The sequence below is a fragment of the Emydura macquarii genome, unplaced genomic scaffold, assembly GCF_026122565.2.
Source record: "Emydura macquarii macquarii isolate MOO-44397 ecotype Brisbane River unplaced genomic scaffold, CSIRO-AGI_Emac_v2 contig_2805, whole genome shotgun sequence".
Lineage (NCBI taxonomy): Eukaryota > Metazoa > Chordata > Testudines > Chelidae > Emydura > Emydura macquarii.
The window spans coordinates 2,676,089-2,696,521 of NW_027132942.1; the positions used below are offsets into that span (position 1 = coordinate 2,676,089).

The 20,433-nt window shown below is 60.7% G+C and overlaps 1 protein-coding gene across 1 annotated transcript; it reads right to left on the minus strand.

Moving 5' to 3' along the window:
* Nucleotides 1-312: 312 nt before the first annotated feature.
* Nucleotides 313-10,150, minus strand: PLK3 (polo like kinase 3). The gene is made up of 15 exons (XM_067567881.1): nt 9,924-10,150; nt 8,510-8,617; nt 8,280-8,396; nt 7,171-7,300; nt 6,969-7,056; nt 6,080-6,175; nt 4,924-5,122; nt 4,271-4,397; nt 3,686-3,795; nt 3,346-3,457; nt 2,645-2,728; nt 2,134-2,296; nt 1,486-1,615; nt 1,074-1,184; nt 313-778 (listed from the first exon to the last, which is right to left on the minus strand). Exons 1-15 carry the CDS (start codon nt 10,089-10,091, stop codon nt 584-586), a joined length of 1,938 nt encoding a protein of 645 aa, XP_067423982.1. The 5' UTR covers nt 10,092-10,150; the 3' UTR covers nt 313-583.
* Between the last annotated feature and the right edge of the window lie 10,283 nt (nt 10,151-20,433).

Below are 20,433 nucleotides of genomic sequence, written 5' to 3' on the forward strand. Positions count from 1 at the left end.
GCTTTTCCCACAGGCGCCCTTCTCCCCCCCCGGCTGGGCCTTCCTGAGCCTGGAGCCCCCTGCAGCACACGGCCAGCTCCCTGAATCGCCAGCTCCCAGGCCAGGATGCTTCGAGTCAGGCGTTTACACCCCGGACAGAGCTGGCAGCCATCTTTTTCTCCCCATTAAAAATGCAGTTTATCCCTCCCTGCCCCCCTCGCTCTGTGGAGCAGCCGTTCCCAGGAGCTTCCTCCACCCACCCATGTGCACAGCTTAAGCTGTGTAAAGATTACACAGGAGTAAACATGAAGTGTTGCCTTACACACACACCCCCCCCCCACACACACACACCCCTCCTCCCCCCCACATTTCCTGGGAGCAGCCGGCTGACCAACACCGGTAGAGCCCGCCTGGAGGCAGCAGCAGATGAGTGACGTCAGGGCCAGCTGCTGCTGGAGGCACCCAGCTGTTTTGGATGCTCTGGTTCTGTCTGGCCAGCAGCATGGAGCTGGGTGGGCAGGGGGCGCGCAGAGCTGTCCCTCATCCCCCTGACATGGCCACTCGCAGCAGGGCCAGGGGAGCCTGGGAGTCCACAGCAGCGGATCTAGGCAGCGGCCCGCTCCTGCAGGAGCTTGAGGATGTAGGTGAGCCGGCAGCGCAGTTCGGGTGAGCAGCCCCGCTCCCGGATGCTGCTCAGCTTGTAGATGTAGGAGCCGCGTTCCTTGTTGATGTAGGTCAGCACGCAGGCGGGGCCGGGCTGGCTGAGGATCACCTTGGTGTGATCGTTGTAGAAGTTCACCTAGGAGAGCCCCGGCGCAGAGATTAGCGCAGGGAAGACGGACCCTGTCACCTAGAACCGGTTTCCAAACCCTGGTGTGAAAACTCCAGCCCTAAACCCAGAGATTCTCTCGGGTAAATGGAGATGCACTGAAAGCTGCTTTCCTCAGCTCTTGGGGGAGGGGGGCGGCTCTGTAGAACCAGCCTAAGGAGATGGATCCAGAGATCCAGAGACCCCCAAGCCAGGCAGATGTCATCTTCCTCATCTATAGGTCACCCCCCACCCGCCCCACCCCGCCCCCCCGCTCCCCCCTTACCTGGATTGTTCCATTGCTGAAAAGCATCAGCAAGGCCTGGTCCGTTTTCACCCACTGTAAGAGCAGCAGCGCAGGATGCTCCATCTCGTCTATGCTGGGCAGGTCCCCCCCCTTGGCAGAGAAAAGTCAGCATCAGCCACCGATTCCTGCCCTCCCAGCCAGCCGGCCACCGGAGCAGCCCACCGCTGGTTCCCAGGCTTCCCACAGCACCTGGGCCAGGCACCCGCCACCCGCCGATCTCCCCAGGGAGGAGGACTCCCACGTTGCGTTCCTGAAGGGAAAGCCTGGCTGTTTTCCCAGGTGCTGTACAAAGCAGCCGGCTGAGCCAGAGGCTCCCGTTTCAGGGCACGGGGTAGCTGTGCCAGGAGCCTGCCCCCCAGGACCCGCAGCTGGACGCCAGGCGGCCGCTCACCTTCATGAGATGCTGTTCCATGTAGGAGGCGAAGTAGCGCAGGATGCTGGTCTGGCCCCGCAGCTGCTCCGGGACGGCAGACATGGGGAAGGTGAAGTGTTTGCTGTTGGTCAGGTTGTAATGCACCGTCCTGGGATTGGGGGGAAGAGACCAGGTGAGCGCCCAGCTCCAGCGGCCCAGCTGCACGGGCTGTCACCCGAAAGCCTCTGCACGGCCGCTGCGGGGACCAGCGCACGGCACGGGGCTCCACCATCTGCTCTAGACGGGGCAGCCCGTGTCACCCTCAGCTGGCCGGGGGGATCCCGTGGCAGAAACTGCTCACGGAGGGCAAGCGTCCCAGGCTCACATCTTGTGCCTGAGTCAGCGTAGAGGCTAGGGCCAGGCTTTCCACTAGCTCCCTGGGGAGACGGCTCCACAGCGAGCGCGGTCTCCAGCGAGGACCCGTGGGCTGGAGCAGTCTCCTGGGCGTTCACACCCTTCGGTGCGCAGTCCCCGACCCTGTCCTCACTCGTCCCAGCCTTGCCAGGACACCCTCCCTTCCCCCACGCCCTCTGGCTCTGGATGCCAAGCGCCCCGCAGCTGCCCGGCAGCCAATGCAGGAAGGAAGCCCCGGGACCCCGCTCCCGCCCGGCGGACGGAGCCGCTTACTTCTGGCTGGCGGAGAGCGCCATGTGCGTCCCGTTGTTGAAGAGGACGCCGATGCTGTGGTTGGACAGCTGGTAGCCGAAGCCGTACTTGTTGGAGTAGTCCACCCACTTGCTCACCCAGACGAAGGGCTCGTGGCAAGCCAGGGAGGCCGGGTTCCACTCGGCTGGAGGGGGCAGCAAGAGGAGATGTGAGTTGTCTGGTCCCCACAGGAGGCTCCAGCCTCCATCCTCAGCGTCTTTCAGAGGCTGGTGTCCTAGATAGCGCCACCGAGCGGCCACGGGGACACGCCCCTCCCCCCCCCGGCACTTCACCCCACATTAGGTCAGCGTGGTAAGATTCACACCCCAGGAAGCCTTTTCTGCCCAAGCCTCTAGACTGGAGTAAGCTATGGCCTGGCCCCCCAGTGCCGTCGGCCTCCCGCGTCAGGCGGGCTCGGGGGGGGGGGGGGGGGGAGGGGAAAAGGAGAGGAGAGGGAGGGAGAAGACGACAAGAGCCTGAAAATCCAAGTTACCTGGCGGCATGAAGGCCACGCAGCTCTTCAGGACCCCGACGGCCGATTCGATGAGCACCGAGGCCGTGACGCACTCTTCAAACGCTGCAGGGGGGAGACAAAGGGCTCAGTGGGTCACGCCTGCCAGGAGCTGCCGGAGGCTGCACGAGCGAGGCGCGGGCTGGGTTCGAACCCGAAGGAGACCCCAAGACCCGACAGGCTGTCGTCCCCCGCACCGGGCGAGGGCTGGGATTTTAAGGGGCTTCCACGAAGAGCGACTGTTCGGTGCAAATTCACAGCTCTGAGTCCCACGGGGAGAAGAGGGGCTCAGGGTAGACCCCACCCGCACTACAGGAAGCTGCATCAGCCAGAATCAGGATTCAGAAGCGTTGCAGGAAGAGATCTGGGGTCTACGGTAAATCAGGACTCAAACCCCCCGTGTTCAGCTGAGCACAGCGTCAAGCAAGTGCGGTCTCTAGACGTTGCTCTTCCCAGACAGGCCCACAGCAGCACCAGCACCCTGTGGGGCAGGCGGGGATCTCACGGGGGTCCCAGAGCCCCCCCATCAGCCCAGAGCAAGATGGCCTTCCCCAACACACCACTTCCCCAGCAGCTCCTTGGCCTCCCCGCCTCTCCCACCCGCCAGGAGCGTCTGCGCTGCAAGGCGCCCCAGAACCTCAGCGCAGGACGGCTCGACACGCAGGCACCCCCGCGGCGCTCACCTTCGCAGCTGCTGGCCATGGTGCCCCGCAGGGACCTGGAGATGGACTTCCGCGAGCCCTCTTCTGCCAGCGTCTCCACAGGGCTGGCGCTCGGACACGTCAAGGGCATCACCTGGAGAGAGGTGGTGCGTTATTGGAAGTGCCCCAGTGGCTGCCCCACTCCGGGAAGAGCCCCGCCTCCTCCCACCCAGAGACCCCCCTCCTTCCTGCCCCCCCCCACCAAGCCATTGATGCTTACGGAAGAGCAGTTTCATTCAGGCAGCCGGCGAAGCTCCCCCGATATACAGAGTTCCCCCCACCTCCCTTCCACAGTCTTCCCCCCTCGTCATTCCCGTCTTACTTCATTCCCTTCCACCGTTTTGTAGCTCATCTGCCTGCAGATGGAGGTTTTCATGAGGCCGGTGACCAGCTTGGAGAGGTCATCTCTCTCTTCAGCAGCGCCCTTCTTAACTAGAAGGAAGGAGGAGACACTCAGTGGGCCGACCCGCCCGGCGGATCAGGGAAGCTGGGATTGCTAGTCAATCAGCAGCCAGACATTTCGAGTCTTGGCCTGGGCCACTGGCCCCGCCCGAGAGCAGCCGCCCTCAGATCTTGTTCACATTCGCCCACCCCTGCACGCCTCTCCGCTCAGCCAGCATAACCAGGCTGGGCGGTTTCATTTCCTGGTTCTCAGGCACCATTGACCCCGCCAGGCAGGCCAGGGAACGTTTCCACCCGGGGGAGATGGGGCGAAGTCTCAGCTCGGAGCACGTGCTGCAGGAGCCATGCAACGGGGCCTGGCCGGCTCGGAGCAGCACCAGAATAAAACCGTCGAGCCAAGGCCAGACCCCCGATTTCCGGAGAGTAACGGCGCTCCGGGCAGCTCGACGTCAGGCCAGCCATCCTCTGCCACGCAGCAGGCTGGCCAGCAACCAGAGCAACTTACTTTTGGGTTTCTTCTTCCCAAACAGCGTCTTGGTGACTTTCACAAAGAGACTCCTCGCCGGGCTGGGGGGATTCAGTTCCGGCACCATGACGCAGCTGCTGGGGGGGAGCTGATCCGGGGTGTAGCCCTGCAGAGAGAGCAAGCGTCAGGGCCCGGTCCACCTGCCGTAACGGAGCCTGCGGTACACAGCGGGACGACAGCTGCCCTAGGCGTGCGGCCCGGGGCCACTTTCACCCCTTTGACAGCCGCTGGCGGCTTGCGTTTCCGTGGAGATGCATCCCAAAGGGCGACCGCGAGGAACGTGCACATTGAGACAGGCTCCGCTACAGCGGAACAGCAACGGCGCCCGAGGGGGCAGAGCAGCGAAGTGTGACACAGCTCAAACGGGTACCAGGGTATTTAGGGCCAAGTACCGGAAGGGGAATTTGGGCGGCACGCTGGGGCTAAAGATCCAATGATGTCAGTGGCCAATGGACCAGGCCCTGGGGCAGCCGTTGTCTTTGCAGCCTGCGGGGGCACTGGGACAACGGACGCACTTCGCCCTGGGAAGTCTCCCGCCCGAGCAGCAGCCAGGCCCGCCCTGCTTCCATCCCCCCTCAGCCCAGCAGGGAGGGCATTAGCAGGGAAATCAACGTGGCAGAAAAGCCACTCACTTTGGTGAAGAACTCGTGGTCCAGGATCTCCTCCAGCGTGAGGCGGTCCGGCGGGTTGCGTTTCAAGATGCCCGCAATGAGCTGCTTTGCCGGCGTGGAGAGGAAGGCCGGGAGGGTGTATTCCACCTGCTTGATGCACCTGTACGTCTCCTTGAGGTCCGAGGTCTCGAAGGGAGGGTTCCCGCACAACAAGGTATACCTGGAAAGAGATGGGGGTGGAGGTGAGGGCTGGGCACATGTCCCCCCCTGTCCTCCTGATCCTGACTCACACCAGCCCAGCCATGACAAGGCCCGGAAGTTATTCATGCGCTGACGAAGGCCACGCCTGGCTTTAAGTGCCGCCTGTCACAAGCCTCCGAGGAAAGGCCATCGCCCCGGGCTGCAAGCGGCGGCAGTCACATCCGGAAGACACCTCCCTGCAATCACCCGCAGCGCCCGAGATAAGGCGGCCTTGGAAACCAGGAATGTCGGCTGAGCCCGTGGCGCGGGGAGGTGGAGTTAGACTCTGCCCCAGTTACGCCCTCCGTGGCCGCGCTCGCCCCCGCGTCAGCCCACCGTCCCCTTTCATCTGTCCCAGCCGGCTCTCAGCGGGCCAGGCTGCGAATGGAAAGTTCGACAGGAAGCCTGTGGCTTACCAGAATAAACAGCCACCCGAGAAAGGTTGATGATTGGCCCTGCGGGGAGCCCCTATAAATAGAACTGGGGCTGCGGCCAGCGGCCAACATTTTCCATTGTTTTGAAAGCACACCAGAGAGCTGCCTCGCCTGCAGTGACAAGGGGGTCCCTAGCACCCCCGGGTGCTGGGTTGATGGGCTCATTGAACGACACACGAAGAGCCGGCCGGTCCCCCCTGTAACTGCCGGCCCCGCAGACACCCCGTGACCAGTCCAGCTGGGCTTTCCTGGCAACCCACAAGCAGTAAGAAAACCTGGGCAAACGGACCCAGGCAGCTCCCACTGCTTTCAATGGCATGTGACTGGTTCTGATCCAAACCCTGCCGCTGCCGAGCCGTGAGCTGGAGTGGAAACCAACTCGCCCAGCCGGCGCGGGGAGCGGACCCGGCTGATTACGCAGGGAGCTGCCAAGGAAGCATCATTCCTCCAGCCTTTCCTCACAGCCACCCTGCCCTGCTCCCTGCCCGGAGCGGCGCACTTACACGACACAGCCCAGCGACCACACGTCCGACTCCGGCCCGTGGCCCTGCCGGTGCAGCACTTCGGGGGCGAGGTAGTTGGGGGTGCCGCAGATCGTCCTGGGGGCAGAGAGTAGAGCACGGTCAGTGGCACAGTAACAAGCCAGAGAACACGTCAACTCCATCTCGGCTGAAATCCTCCATGCCGCAGGGGTTGGTGCTTTCGCTGCCTTCTACATCCAGAGCAGCAGGGCTCCATCCCTTCCCCCCAAGGGAATGTACTAAGCACCCCTCCTCATCCCTTCAGGGTCCACTAACAGACTTCTGGGTTCACATCCATCCCCACAATCCCTCCCCCTCCCCGCTCTACTCATCTAGCACCAAGATCCCTCGGCCCAGCCCCAGCGTTGCCAACAGTGGGCCCCACAGAGCCTTTTCCTTGGCAGCATCTCTCCCCGGAGACTCCCTCCTCCACCGCATCTCAGGGGTTTTCATTCCTCCCTGCGCTAGCTGCTGCACCAGACAGAAGAGCACTGCAACCCCCTCCGCACCTCGAGGCCCCCAGAGCAGCAGCCAGCCCCTTGCTCTCTGGACCATCGGCCACTCCAGAGGAATTCCCCACAATTCTGATTGCCCTGCCTCCTCTGCCTCCGGCCCCTCTGGGGCGCTGCGTCACCGCCTGAGTGCGGGACGGCACAAGGCAGCACAATCTTCGCACTCTCCCCCCAGGAAAGGAGGCTTCGTGCAGTCCCCTCCCCTCTAGTCCAGCTGCAGGGCCAGCCGTTTATTACAATGAGGTAATAGACGGGAGAGATGGAGGATTTCCCAGGCAGGGTGCAGCGCAGAGAGAATGTGAAGTATTAACCCTTCGGGTGGAGGCGTGCAGGAAAACCAGACAGGAGGAGGCTCTTACTTTTTCTTGTGGTCCCTTGGCTCATGCTGGGTGGCAAGTCCAAAGTCTCCGACTTTCAGCTCCATGTTGTCGTTGATAAAGAAGTTGCCTACAAGGGAAGGGAGCTGTCAGGACACCGGGCACGACACGGGGCTCCCTTCCCCCACCCCGTCCCCAGAACAGGAGCCCAAAGAAGGCCAGGGGCTGGGATGATGGCACGCACCCAGTTTGAGGTCCCGGTGAAGGATGCCCTTGAGATGGAGGTACTTCAAGGCGGATATGATCTGCTTGAGGTAATACCGCACCTCCGGCTCCAGCAGCGTGTGTCGGGCTTTCCAGATGTGAGCCAGCGACTGGAAGAGGAAAAGCAAAGCCGTTAACTTAGCTACCCTGGGCCAGAGAGGCACGGCCGTTACAGGGGACGTTATCAAAAGGGCAAGAGACTCACACAGTGACTCAACCTCTGCAGACGACTGTACCCCTGGCAGGGGTCTGACTCGTCTTGCGTACCCCCAAGTTTCACCTCATTTAAAAACTGCTTGCTTACAAAATCAGACACACAACTACAGAAGTGTCACCGCACCGTAGTACTGCACAACTTTTACCATAGAATTATAAAATAAATCAGAGTATAAATATTGCACTGCTACGCCCGTTAGCGGGTACAGAGCCGTACACACAAGCCACTGTCCACATGGAATTTTAGTTTGTACAGACTTCGCTAGTGCTTTTTAACATAGCTTGTCATAAAACTAGACAGATCTCTAGAGGAGTTGATGGACGTGGAAGTCTTCCAGGGGTACCCTGAAGGGTACACGTACCCCTGGTAGAGAACCACTGGACTAGCTCACCACAGAGATCCCTTCCCACCTTCAACTCTCCGACTAACAGACAGGCGCTTCCTGCTCCAGGATCACAATCCTCCATCAGACTGGAGGACTGCACGTCCCGTCTCTGCGATACCGCCGTGATCCACTCATTTTACACAGGGAACCTGCCGATGTAACTGGCCGGCTAAAGCCTGATTTGGTTCAGGGAGATGCCATCTTAGCAGCTTCGGGACACTGAAGCATTATGGGGTTTTATATCGGAGTTTACAAGAGCGCCCATTAAGGGAGTGAACTGGCGGCAAGAGAACAAGCATCTAGAACAGTCCAAGCAACATACAGGATCTAAGGCGCAAAAACACAGCAAGGGCCTTGTCTACACGAGACAAAGCTGGTGCATCTGCTGCAAGGCCCCCCCTTAACACGACTGACACCTCACATCCCTGCAGGAGCATGCCCGACGGCGCCATGCCAGCCATGGCCGTATGGCGAACCAACCACTTACTTTCCTGCTGCAGTGTTCCAGGAAGATGTAGATGTTCTCCGAATCTTCAAAGTGGTGCGAGAACTTGACAATGTGCTTATGATGCAGGTGTTTGTGTAGCTCGATCTCATTCATAATCTGAAAAGGAGGAAGCGGCCCATCAACAAGCGGCCCCATCGCTATGCAAAAACCAACTTGAAACCCCTGCCCTCCCGCTGAGCCGATGACAGCAGTGTCGCCTCCATGCATACCTTCTCCCTTTGGTGCGGCTTAGCCACTCTGCTGTGAGGAATAACTTTCACCGCATAGGTCTTGTTGCTGGAGACATCTGTCATTTCATAGCACCTCGCAAATCCGCCCTGCAAAGGAAGCAGCGGTCATTAGACATGGGTCACCCATTCTCAGATCCTCATTTCCGCTCGCTCCAGCGCTGAGCTGAAGTCACCCGAGCCTGGTGACTCACTTACTCAAAGCTCCAGTCTGCCAGGATAGAACAATTCCCATCTGGCTTCCGGGAGATTTCCCTGGAACACATGGCCTTGAGGAAAGCCAAAATATCTGGTTTCATTTCACACTACAGGCCCCATTATGAAAAGCTAGCGTAGGGGAGCCCTGCATCAGGACAGTTTCCAAATCCAGTTCCTGTAAAGTCTGTCTTGTGCCTCCCCCTCCCACCAGCCCATGAACACTGAGTCTTCTCCGCTTTGAAGAGATCAACTGGAAAGTCCTGCACATGGGAGGGAAGTGAGAACAGGACGAGATTTCAGACCACGAGGAGACAGAGAACTGCACAGGCAGGTTCTTCTGCAGTGATGCAAGGGGACAAAGCCACTGGCTTCGCTGGAAGGCCTCCCACCTACACGGAGCTCTGACGGGCAAGGCGAAAGCGAGAGCTGCTCTTTGGCAGGAGAACCCCTCAGCTCTCTAGTGCGGGGCGGGGGCCAGACAAAGAACTCCCCCGGCACCGCTCAGGTGTTTCCCCCGCCTCTGGCTGGCTTCGACACTGACGTGAGCCGATGTCCCCAGTGCAGCGTTTCACAAGAGCTCGTGACGGTTTCCTCGGGGGCAAAGGCCGCTTTCGGAGGAGGCTCTTCCAAGGGAGTCACTCGGCCACGGACAAGGGGGGCTGCTGGGCTGGGAACCCACAGACCGACCGGGGGCGAAGTGGAGCGTGTCTCAGACAAGACACCGGCGGCAGCCCCCGGCCTAGGAGGGTCCCAGGGCGACACGAGCCGGCGAGGGGGGCGGGCAGCCCAGGGCTCGCGGGGAGGAAGGCACCGGGCTGCCGCCCGCCGGATAACGCCCGGCCGCCCCGGGGAGCGCGGGTCCGAGCCGCCAGGAGCCCGGGGCACCTCCCCAGAGACAAGCGCCGCTTCCAGCCGCCGCCCAGGGCCCGGCGATCGGCCAGCCCCGCAGGGCCGAGCAGGCCCGGGCGCGCCCGCGGGATGCGCCCGCTAGCCCCGCCGCGCGCAGATGCCGGTGCCAGGCGGCGCAGCAGCTGGGGCAGCCCGGCCGGTCCTGCAGCCCGCGGGCGGCTCCTGACCGTGCGGGGGGCGGGATCCGGGGCGGCCGGGTTCCAAGCGGCACCCCCGAGCGGCGAGGGGACCCCCCCCGGCAGACCCCTCCCCCCATCCCCTCCGCGCCGCCCCCCCGGCCAGGCGGTACCTTGCCCAGCAGGCGCCCCTTGCAGTACAACCGGCCCGTGAGCGGGTCGCTGACGATCCGGGTGGGCTCGGCCCGGGCGCGGCTCGGCTCGGCCGGGGCTGCGGCGACGGAGCCGTAGGGCCCCGCGGCGGGGCAGGGGGCAGGCGGCAGGCAGCCGGCGGGCTCCATCGGGGGTGGCGGGCGCTGGCCGGGCCCCGCGCACGTGGCGAGCCGCGCTGGAACGTTCACACACTGAGTGTAGCCGGGCGGGCGGGGATCCCGGGCCTTTTATCAAAGCAGCCGCCTGACGTCACCCCCGGCAGCCCCGCCCTCCGGGTGGGGGGCGGGGCTAGCTCTTAAAGGGGCCGCGGCGAGCAAGGGCCGGGGAGCCTGGCGAGTTTGTCTCGGGCCCGGCCCGGGCGGGGGTTCCCCGAGAATGCCGAGGGACTGTTACCGGGACCCTGGCCGCGGAGAACCCCTCCTGTCCGCCCCTGTGTGGGTGGCTAAACCCTGAGCTGAGTAAATTCACAGCCGCTGCCCGAGTTTCCATCGCGCCCGGTTTCTTCCCCACGTTCGACCCCGTTTAGACGGAAATCGGAGCAGCCGGTTTCACTTCTCTGTGCTCAGGCCAGGGCTCCTGCGCTCCCGGGGGCGAGCGATGCAGTGTTGGGGTCGCAAACCCAGCAGGCCGGGGGGGGGGGGTGTTTCCACTAGCAGGGCAAACCAACCGCCCCACCAAAGCGTGAAAGAAAATAACCCAAATCTGGGGGTTAAACCCGAGCTGACACCCTCCCTGTCAACCCGAAGAAGGAAAACTCATTTCGCAAGGGCAGGCCTGGAAACTGCTGAGAAACCAAGAAACTTCAAAGAAGCCAATGCAAAGAAGGCTGCAGATTAATTCCCTGGGGGTTGTTTCTGTTTTGTTTTGTTTTTAAATGTGGTTGTTTTCGTCCTTTAGCTGGTTGCCTGTGTTTGTTTCCCTGGCGTCACCCAAGAGCTGCCACGGCCGGGTGGCAGAGGAACAGGCAGGGCCAGCACCAGGCAGAGGAACCGAGCATTTTACCGGGCAGCCCCCTCAGAGCCCTGCTGGTCCCCAGCCTGCTTCTCAGATGAACAGGAAATGGAGGGGTCTTTCCAAAATTACCGTATTACCAAATTGCTCCAGTGCCTTGCGGCAACGGCCCCAAATCCTGCGGCAGCATTACCGCAATCTGTCCTGGCCCAGAGTCGCAGAGGTATTTAGGCACCTCACTCCCACTGGCACCAGCGAGAGTCGGACACTAACTACCGCTGTCCGGGCTGGTGTCTTTTACAAATCGAGACTAGGAGAGCGCTTCCATCAAAGGGGAGGACAGGCAATTCCTGCAAGGAGTTTTTCTCTCCTCATTCGTTTTTGTAGAAGGAGCAGGGCAGGTTATAAGAAAGGGTGGCTGGGTACCACCATGATGGGCTCTGAGGGCCACCGTCTGCCTTGGTTGATATACTCCACTTCTCATTGTGCCATCTTGCCCTGCTCAGAGCAGAGCTGAAGGAGCTGCGCACCGTGCAGGCCTGGCCCTTTGCTGGGCTGTGCCTCCGAGCGCCGGCGCCGGGGCTGGAATCGGTAAGAAAGACACAAGCCTGTGACAGCTGGAGTCCTCCAAGTCCGAAGAGATGCAAAGGCAGGGCTTGGGGCAAGTCTCGGCTGCGAGGATGGACAGAGAGGAATAGAAGGACAGGCCCAGGTCAGACTCTACCAGAGAATCACAGTCAGAGCTGGAAAACAAACTAAACCCTAAAATGTCACTGAGTCTCACACTCCTGCCATGGCAGGATATGACACCCTCCCGCCTCCCGCCCAGCACACGTGTCAGAGATCAGTCTGATCTGAGCCGAAAGGTTAGCCCGGCACTTAGGGTGAGTGGATGAAGCCGGGCAAGAGGCTTGCATTATGTACAGGAGCCCGGCGAGGGAGTCTGGTGCGGAGTCTGAAGCCAGACCCCGGGTGTTTGGTGTGAGCCAGGCACCCCAGAGGGATGATCTCCGCATCAGACTGAACCTCTCTGGCTTTTTTGCTGGCGAAGGGCTGCTTCGGGGGCGGGACTGCAGGACCACCTCGCCTTAAGAACAAAGATGCCTCAGGGGGGCTTATCCCGCTCCCAAAACATGCCGAGCGGGTGTGTCACACACTGATCTAACGCCACTGAACGGTTGTGTGGTACCAGTCGCTTACACAGCGCTTGACACACTTGGACAAGCTCCACCCCCGCCACGATGAGTTCCCACGCTTTAGCTGACCAGAGATCAGCGTGACCCGGGGCTGAGCAGGCCTGCCTCTCTCCTGTGCCGCAGGCTGGGCAAGAGAGTGACACGTTTCCCGGTGCCCTGCTCCTCTCCTCCCGCTCGAGTTAGGGAGTTGCTCCCAATGCACAAGCTCTCCAGCTGGGTCTTACTCTGCCTGCACCTGCCTCAGTTTTGTCACAAGCAGAGGGAGAGGCCCAAGGAGCAGTTCTTCCAGTGCACTGGGCCCATGGCTTGCAGATGGTTCCCTCCTCTGGCAAATCAGGGTATTGCCCTCCCTGCCACCCGGGCTGCAGGTGACCCTTTCCCCCGGCAGGCCGGTTACCCAGTACTGCTGCAGCAGCACCGCACCCAGGCCGGACTTCTATCGGCCACCGCTGGCTTTGAGCTCAATGAGCCTCCAGAGTGAATTAGCGCGCCGGGGAGCAGGATGTAGGGGAGACGAAGGGAGCGTCTCAGCATGAGGAGGCAGCTGATGGGATCCCAGAAGTCTCTCTTCCAGGCTTCAAAAGAAACAAGATTTCTCAAGGGAGTGTCACTTACTTCATCCCCCATCTGCCCCCCCCCCCCCCAGTCCTCCTCACCATCCTGGACCATCCCAAGTTCCCACACAAGGATCCCCTCCGAAGAGAAATGGACCCAATGTTGCGGCATCCGTAGCTCACCGAGCGTCAGAGAATGCGTCGACAGCCCGTAATGCAAGCGGACACTGAGGCAATTCCTTTGTCTTTCCCAGGCGCTGCCCCTGACTTGCTGTGTGACTCTGGGCAAGTCTCTCCCCTGCTCTGTGCCTCAGTTTCCCTGTCGATGCACTAAGGGACATGTTGTCCACCCACCTCCCAAAGGGGAGGGGAAAACTTCATTAACTCCAAGTTCAGGATGCTTTTTGAGGATGCAGAGAATGACCCTCTGCCCATCGCTGGCACCCAAGGCGTTCTCCAACACACTTAGCCTCACGCACTAATGCATGTAGCACTCACAACCTGCCCTGGGAGGCCGGGAGAGATTATCATCCCCATCTGAGCGAGGGGGGACCTGAGGCACTGAGCATTAGCAACGATCCTCTCTGTCGCTCCCTTCTCTCAGTTTCTCTCACATGTTTCCAGCTGTCACACAGGAAACAAACATACCAAGTTGCTACCACAACAAATACTAGCCAGGGAGCTCCGCCCTCGGCGAGAACAGACAAGGAGGCCTTCCCCACTTCACAGGAACAAACCCTCTCACGCCCAGCCCCTGTTTCCAGGCTCAGGAGGGGGCCAGGAGGCGTCAGGGGACAGCCCTGTGCTTTCCGATGGAAGCCCCGGCTCCGCGCAGCCTTCCCCACAAGCAGCTGACGGGACAAAACAACAGGGCCTTGGTGCCGGAGGAGTTTGATTGGCAGTGAGGGCTTGGGAGCCTTTCGCCCTTACGTTCAGGTTGGGCCTATAGCCGTGGCTGCTCAGCGGCCTGTGCGGGGTGGGAGTCGGGGGGGGGGGGTGTCACGGGCCAGAGCCTCGGCAGAGCAGGAAGGATGGCCCAGCACTTAGGGCCCTAAACGAGGCGCTGGAAGACCTGAGCTGAAATCCCTGCTCCGCTGCAGCCTCCCTGCGTGACCTTGGCCCAGCTCTGCCAAAGAAATGAGGTGCCCAGCTCCCATTGGGCTAGAGTGTCTCCGTGCCTCAGTTCCCCATCTGTGATAGCACGGCCCTGCCTCACGCAGGCGCGGGGGGGGATGAGGATCGGTGGCTGTCAGGTGCTCAGATACTACAGTAATGGGGGGTACACAGAGGCTTGATCCCCCATGTCCGCCAAGGACCGAACAGGCCGTGGAGACTGGGCTCCCCCCTCCTTTTAGTGGGTGCAGCTCCGCAGGGCACAGGAACCGCCCCCCCCGCCCCCCACAGGCCTGTCGGCCAGGTGCCTGCAGCCCCCAGCGCCCCCCTCTGCTCACGGGTCCGCCACTTGGCAGCAGGGGGTGACCCTGAGACCACGGCACAGCCCGGCTGGGTTTGGAGTCATAGGCCTTGGGTGCCCTCTCCTGGCTGCTCCGAGCCCTGCAGCCATGCTCTGGGTCTGCCTCCCCTCCCGCGGCTTGTAGAAGCCGCCCGGGGGTTCAGGCCTCGCCCCCCCTGGGTGTGCGGACCCCAGAACCACGGCACGCTGCTCTCCGCCCCCTCCCCCCCCTGCGCAGCTCCTGGCAGTGGCTGGATGAGACGACGCCCTGGTCATCGCTGATCCTGGCTGACGCAACCCCGAGGTTCCCCTTCTTCTCCCGGCAGCGGCTGCGGAAGCAGTTTCTTCTCTAAGGGGACGGCAGAATGTCACACGCCCCCCGCCACCCTGCAAACCAGGCGCCTCGGCCGGCGGTGGGTGTCCGAACCCAGGGCCCGAGCCTTGACGTCAATGGCCGCGGGACCGGGCCCCCCGGAGCTGCATGTACGACCGCCCGGGCCAGTAACGCAGGCCAGACTCAGCGTCGTGGCTTTGGCTCCGGACTTCTGCCCTTGGGGGTTTAAAGCTGGACTGGGTGCATGACTCTCCCTGGGACCCTGGCATGTGATTCCCCTGCCAACACCAGGACAGGGCCAGGGCAGGAGAGCAGGTCTGGGGCCACCCCACCGGGCAAAGAAGTTCCAGCCCCTCTCAAGAATGTGGCCTCCCCAGTTGAAAGATGCCAGCTGGGCCCAGAGGCCGGAGCTAGGTTCAGTTAGGGTTAGTAGGTTCCCTCTTGCATGGTCCACCTGCCCCTTCCACGACTGCAGAGGGCAGAGCAAGCCTTAGGTAGACCGTGGGGTGACACCGTGCAGCACAAGACGGACCAGAGAGACCTAGAGAGTGACACGGGCTCTGCCCATGCCCAACGGCCTCAGGAAAGAACCCCTCTTGCATCTGCTCCACCCGGGTCCCGTCTCTTCCCCCCTCACCCCCGGAGACGCTGCAGTCATTAGCCGACGGACCTTGGGAACCTGGTCGAATTACAAGGGCTGAGGATTCGCCTTCAGAGAGAAGGAGGCCGGCGCTCTGCTGGGAGGCGGGAAGCCCTCGCCAAATGGGCCTGTCTCTGCACTCGTCCCCGCCAGGGTCTGCCCAGGAGATAGGCAGGGGAGCAGCCCTGGGATCCCACAGAACCCCCCCTGGCCTGTGGTGCCTTTAAACATTTGGACTCTTGTTGATTCAGGAGGGTTTTTTTCACTCCTAGGAGCCATTTTTCATTCATTTTTAAGCTACGTTGCGGCCTCCTCTTCTCCTGATCCAGTCCATTCCCAGCTCCGTGAGCGGAGGCGTGTTACCCGCACCGCCAGCAGGGGCCGTGTCACAGCTTGCAGGGCCCGTGGCAGGGCTTGTGTGTCAGCCACGTCGCATGCCACGGACGGCAGCGTTTCATTCCAGACGTGGGTTTCCCGTGGGTTATGTTGCTCACGCTGAGTCAGCGTCTTTGCCCCGGGTTAGTGACCTGCCAGCAGGCATTCAGGCTGTGTGAAAGGATGGCCCAGCGGTTGGGGTGGGCGTGTGGGGCTGTGGAGAGCTGGGTTCAAGTCCTTGCTGACCGCTGCCTTCCCTGAGCCACTTTGGCCACGTCCCCTGTCTGTGCAATGGGGCTACCAGCCCTGCCCCCCCTCCATGCCTGGTGTTAGGAGAAATTATTAAGTGCTGGGAGACTCGGGGATGGGACCCCAGAGAAAATTAACTCAATGCCCACTGACCAGATCCCGCCTCCTCAAAGGGATCCAAGCAGATGAAGATGGAGGCTCGAACCTGTATTATTACTGGTGCAAATTACCCAGTTCCTGAGGCTTTGATCAAAGCGGATGGAGGCTCAGCTAAACCAATGGCTGCGCAGACACGGTTAACACAGAAAGCGTCATGGAGTCCTGCACTAACAACAGAGACGGCTCTATAAATCCACGTACCCGCCCGGGACTAGCACCGGCAAAGCACTTGCCATCTTCCCAGCACTGGACAAGTGTGACTTGATTCAAGCCCTCTGAGGTAAGTGCCATTTCACAGATGGAGAAACTGAGGCGTGCCTAGATGAAGCCATTTGCCCAAAGACCAAGCTGGAGCCAGCCCCACTCCCCTCTCCCCCCAGCCCGGGCTCCCAATGGTCAAGTGGCCAGGAGTTGGCGCGCTTGCTGCCATGGCCTGGGTTCGATTCCCTGCTAGGGAAGCTGTCTACACTAGTCAGCCCCCGTCCCAGCATGAGAACTCCCCTCCCCGTACAGCAGAAGGTGCAAAGATCTGATGATGTTTTAAGCGAGCCTGGAATATAAAGCAGGAGGTGGCATCCCAGCGTTGGAAGGGCCGGTTGCCAGTCCGCCGAGGGCAGAGGTCACGCTGCCTTGGCCCTGGATTTGCAGTAAGGATTTGAGCTCACGCCGGCCGCCCTTTTGCTTGTGTTTCTATTTGTGTGTCCTGCTGCCCTCTGCTGGCGGCACGTAGATCTGACGATGGGTAGGCGTGCACTTCGCTTTGCACGCGCTTCGCTCTCTGCGTGCGCATGAGTGTGCACACGCTGCTACCCGCGCCGGATGGAATCCGACCTGCTCGGGCGTATGGACGTTTGCTGGGGCCGTGTTGGCCCCAGGAGACGAGAGAAACACGGTGGGTGCCTGAGGCGATCCCTGTTCTGGGCCCAACTTCTGGTGGGGAGAGAGGCAGGCGAGTCCCTGCTCCTGGCTTCTTGTGGGGGGCTCCAGCGGCTCTGAGGTTAAGGCTGTGTTTAGTCTGCCACTTCAAGTGGGGTATAAGGCAGGAGAACCCACAGAATCAAACGCCGTATTCCCCCCACACACGCGCACACACACACACACACACACACACACACACACACAGCGCCCTGCAGCTGCCCAGGGCTGATTGCGGGGGAGCAGTCCCCTCCTGAGGCCCCCGCCCCCTCGCATCACATGGGGGCAGTGAGGTCTGTATTGATTCAGAGGGGAGAGGCCCTCCTATTACATCACCCACCCCCTTCCCTGCAGCCCCCGGAGGTCTCCCGTCCAAGACCTGCCCTGCCCACGGCCAAGCCTGATTAGCTTGCGAGAGCGGATGTGACCCCCAGCATGAAGTTGTGGGGCAGCAGAGCACGGTAGCTGGCCATGGGGATTCAGAGGGAGGAAGAACCAGCTGGACGGCTGCCCTGGGAGGGGCGTTTGCCGGACCTGGACTCTGCCCTGGTTGGAACGGCCCCGTTTCATCACCCGCCTGTGCTCTTGCTTCACCCGCTTGTTTCCACACATCAGTGTGTTGGCCCCAGTGTCAGGGGCCATGCGCTCCCGCTGCTGGGCACGGGCCATCCCGACCCCCACACAAGCCACGCAGCGCCCTCGCGCTTCAGCAGGGCCTGGGGCAGCACGGTGTTAACGCCCACAATCTGTGTGTGGTCGGGGAGCGGGGACAAAACACACGGGGGGGGGCCCTAGACTGAGCCCCAGGCCATCACACGGCCACTGGACTGGGGCAAAGCAAGGGACAAAGAAAACAAGGGGCAGGGAGGATGGAGGAGCAAGAAGGAGGGAGTAGCCATGGGGGCAGTTCAATGTCCCGGGGCGCAGTGTGAAAGGAGGCAGGGACCAGCTCTTGTTCTAGAGCAAGGGGAGACCCACGGAATAAGGCAGGCAAAGTATCCATGAAAGCGAGGGGGAGCGTAGGGCATGAGTCTCCTCGGGGACCCACCCACAGCTGCATGGCGCGCTAGGGCTCCCACACATGGTGCAGACGTACAGCCTGGCCATCGGGCCACCGGCCAGGGAGACAGGCTCTGTGCCGGGACACCCCGGGAGAGACGCGCAGAGGGGCTGCTGGCCAGCCAAAGACACGGTTCAGTTAGTCCACGCGCATGTTTTCAGCCACCCCAGGCACCCGATTTCCACAGGGAAGACGCGGGGCGTCGTGGCCAGGGCTAGAAACACACCAGGGTTGAGGCGGAGGTTTTCGAGTGCCCTGTCCCAGTGCCCTGCTCTCATGGAGAGAAGAGACCAGGGACCCCTCTTGGTGGGAGGGCAGACTATAGAATGAGGGCAGAACTCTGACTCCCATAGCGCGGCTCACCCACGGAGCTCCCCTTCCCTCGCAACGCTGGGCCAGGATCACGACGCCCGTTTCACAGAGGGAGGTGATTTCTCCTGGGTCCCACAGTAGCCGCGCTGGGAATGGAAGATCAAGCAGAGTAGGGAGGTGGGCATGACCTCCGTACACAGCATTCGCGAGACCACGACTGGACGCTGTGTCCCGTCCTGCTGTCTGCACTTCAGAAAGGACGGTACAAAACTGGAAGGCGTTCAGGGCAGAGCTCCAGGAATGGTCTGAGGTCAGGAAAACCTGCCCTCCAGGAAGGGTCGCAAGAAGCTCCATCTATTTAGTTTATCCAAGAAAAAGCTAAGAGGGGCCTGCTCCTCGTCTGCAAGCACCTACAAGGGGAGGAGATTTCTGGGACAGCAAAGAGCTCTTCAATCGAGCGGGAGAAGGCAGAAGGAGAACCAATGGCCAGAGGCTGAAGGTAGCCAAATTCGGACTAGAAATTAAGCCAGATTTTGAACAGGGAGGGTGACGAATCGTCGGAACAACTGATCTAGGGACGGGCTGGAATCGCTGCCATTTGAATTCTTCAAATCGCGCCCAGATATCTTTCTAAAAGATCGGCCGTAGCTCAGCCCAGAGCTACGCTGCGCTCCAGACAGGAACCCCTGAGCGAGAGTCTAAACTCTGTGATGTGAAGGAGGTCAGACTGGATGAGCATAATCGTCCTTCCTGGCCTTAAAACTTAGAAATACCCCTGCTCCTGAGTCCCAGCCGTGCTCCAACCATCAGACCACACTGGCAGGGCTGTGAGGAAGGCCTCTCCGACAGCTGGGGCAGCTGCTTCCAACACTGAGTCTGCAGTCCTTATCTGGTCCCCATCACCACAGCACCTGAGCACCTCCCAATGCCGCTCATAACACCCCTGGGAGGGAGGGCAGGACTATTACCCCATTGTACAGATGGGGAACTAAGGCCTAGACACTAAGGGACATGCCCAGGGTCACACAGGGAGACTGTAGCAGAGCAGGGACTTGAAACCCAGTTTCCCTCACCACCGCCCCACGCTCCCTCCCCACACCCTCTTTCTGTAACTTTCAAACACGCGTTTCCTGCATCGCGCCAGCGCGTCTGTGTTTCTCCTTCACCTGCTCTGCTTCTTGTCTGAATCCCCAGCCAGGAGAGCACTTGGCCTTTTGTTGCTATGGCGCTGTTTGTTTGCTGCACGCTGCAGAAGGAACACGGCCTATGGCTCATCTGCTACCACCAGCTCTCGCTGCTGCCCCCCCCCTGCGCTCCGGAGGTGACAGGCCCGGGCGTGTAGCAGTGTCTCCGATGGTACAGTCACAGGGTCATCCAGGCAAGGGGAAGGCGGGCGTGGGCTAAGGGGCTCCTTAAAGTAACACCGACAACTGGAAATCTCAGCAGTTTTCTAAAAACAAGTTAAAAGCAGTTTCAAGACCCGCGGCGGCCCCGGGGTCTTTCTGCCACTTGACAGCCACATTTTTCTGTTTTTAAGAAGCGTTTTCCTCTCCCTCACTGCCCTGTGAACAAACCACACTGACAAGACAGGAAACTGACACACACACACACCCAGACAAAGGAAACCGTGAAACTGACTAGACCCAACCTGGCCAACAGCACCAAGCCAACACACTGGGAAACTGAGACATGCCTTCTCCCCCTCTAACCGCTTTCGCTTACAGCAATCTTAGGTATTAGTTGTAACAGCCATCGGGGGAAAGTCACAGACCAGGGCCCCATTGTGCTAGGCGCTGCACACACAGAACAAAACGTCCAGGTGATGCCCAGTTTTTAAGTTGGTGGCATTCCTTTAAAAAACTCAGAAGATGGAAAAACCAGTGTCAGTGCTAAATACCACTAAAACTTACAGGGGCACCTCCTCTATGCCAGGTGATAAAAGCAAGGAAATAAACACTTTAAAATAAAGGCCCCCGACTCTGTCTTGTCTTAAACGATGAGTCACGACGACCTGTTACTGCAGTTTATTTTAGGCATGTACCGTGATCTCTGGATGCTTCACAGGTGCTGCGGAGTCAGAGTGGTTGGAGAAAAGGCCAGATACATTTATTGTTAGCCATAGGTGCAGCCCTGGCACGCTGAGCCTCCGCAGGCATCTCGAAACACCTGGTTCGCGCGGAGTGTGCTCCGACACAGATCTCAGGCTGGGCCTAGGTCTGCACTGAAACGTTTTGCCAGCCTAGCAATGTTGGTTGGGATCGGATTGTTTTTA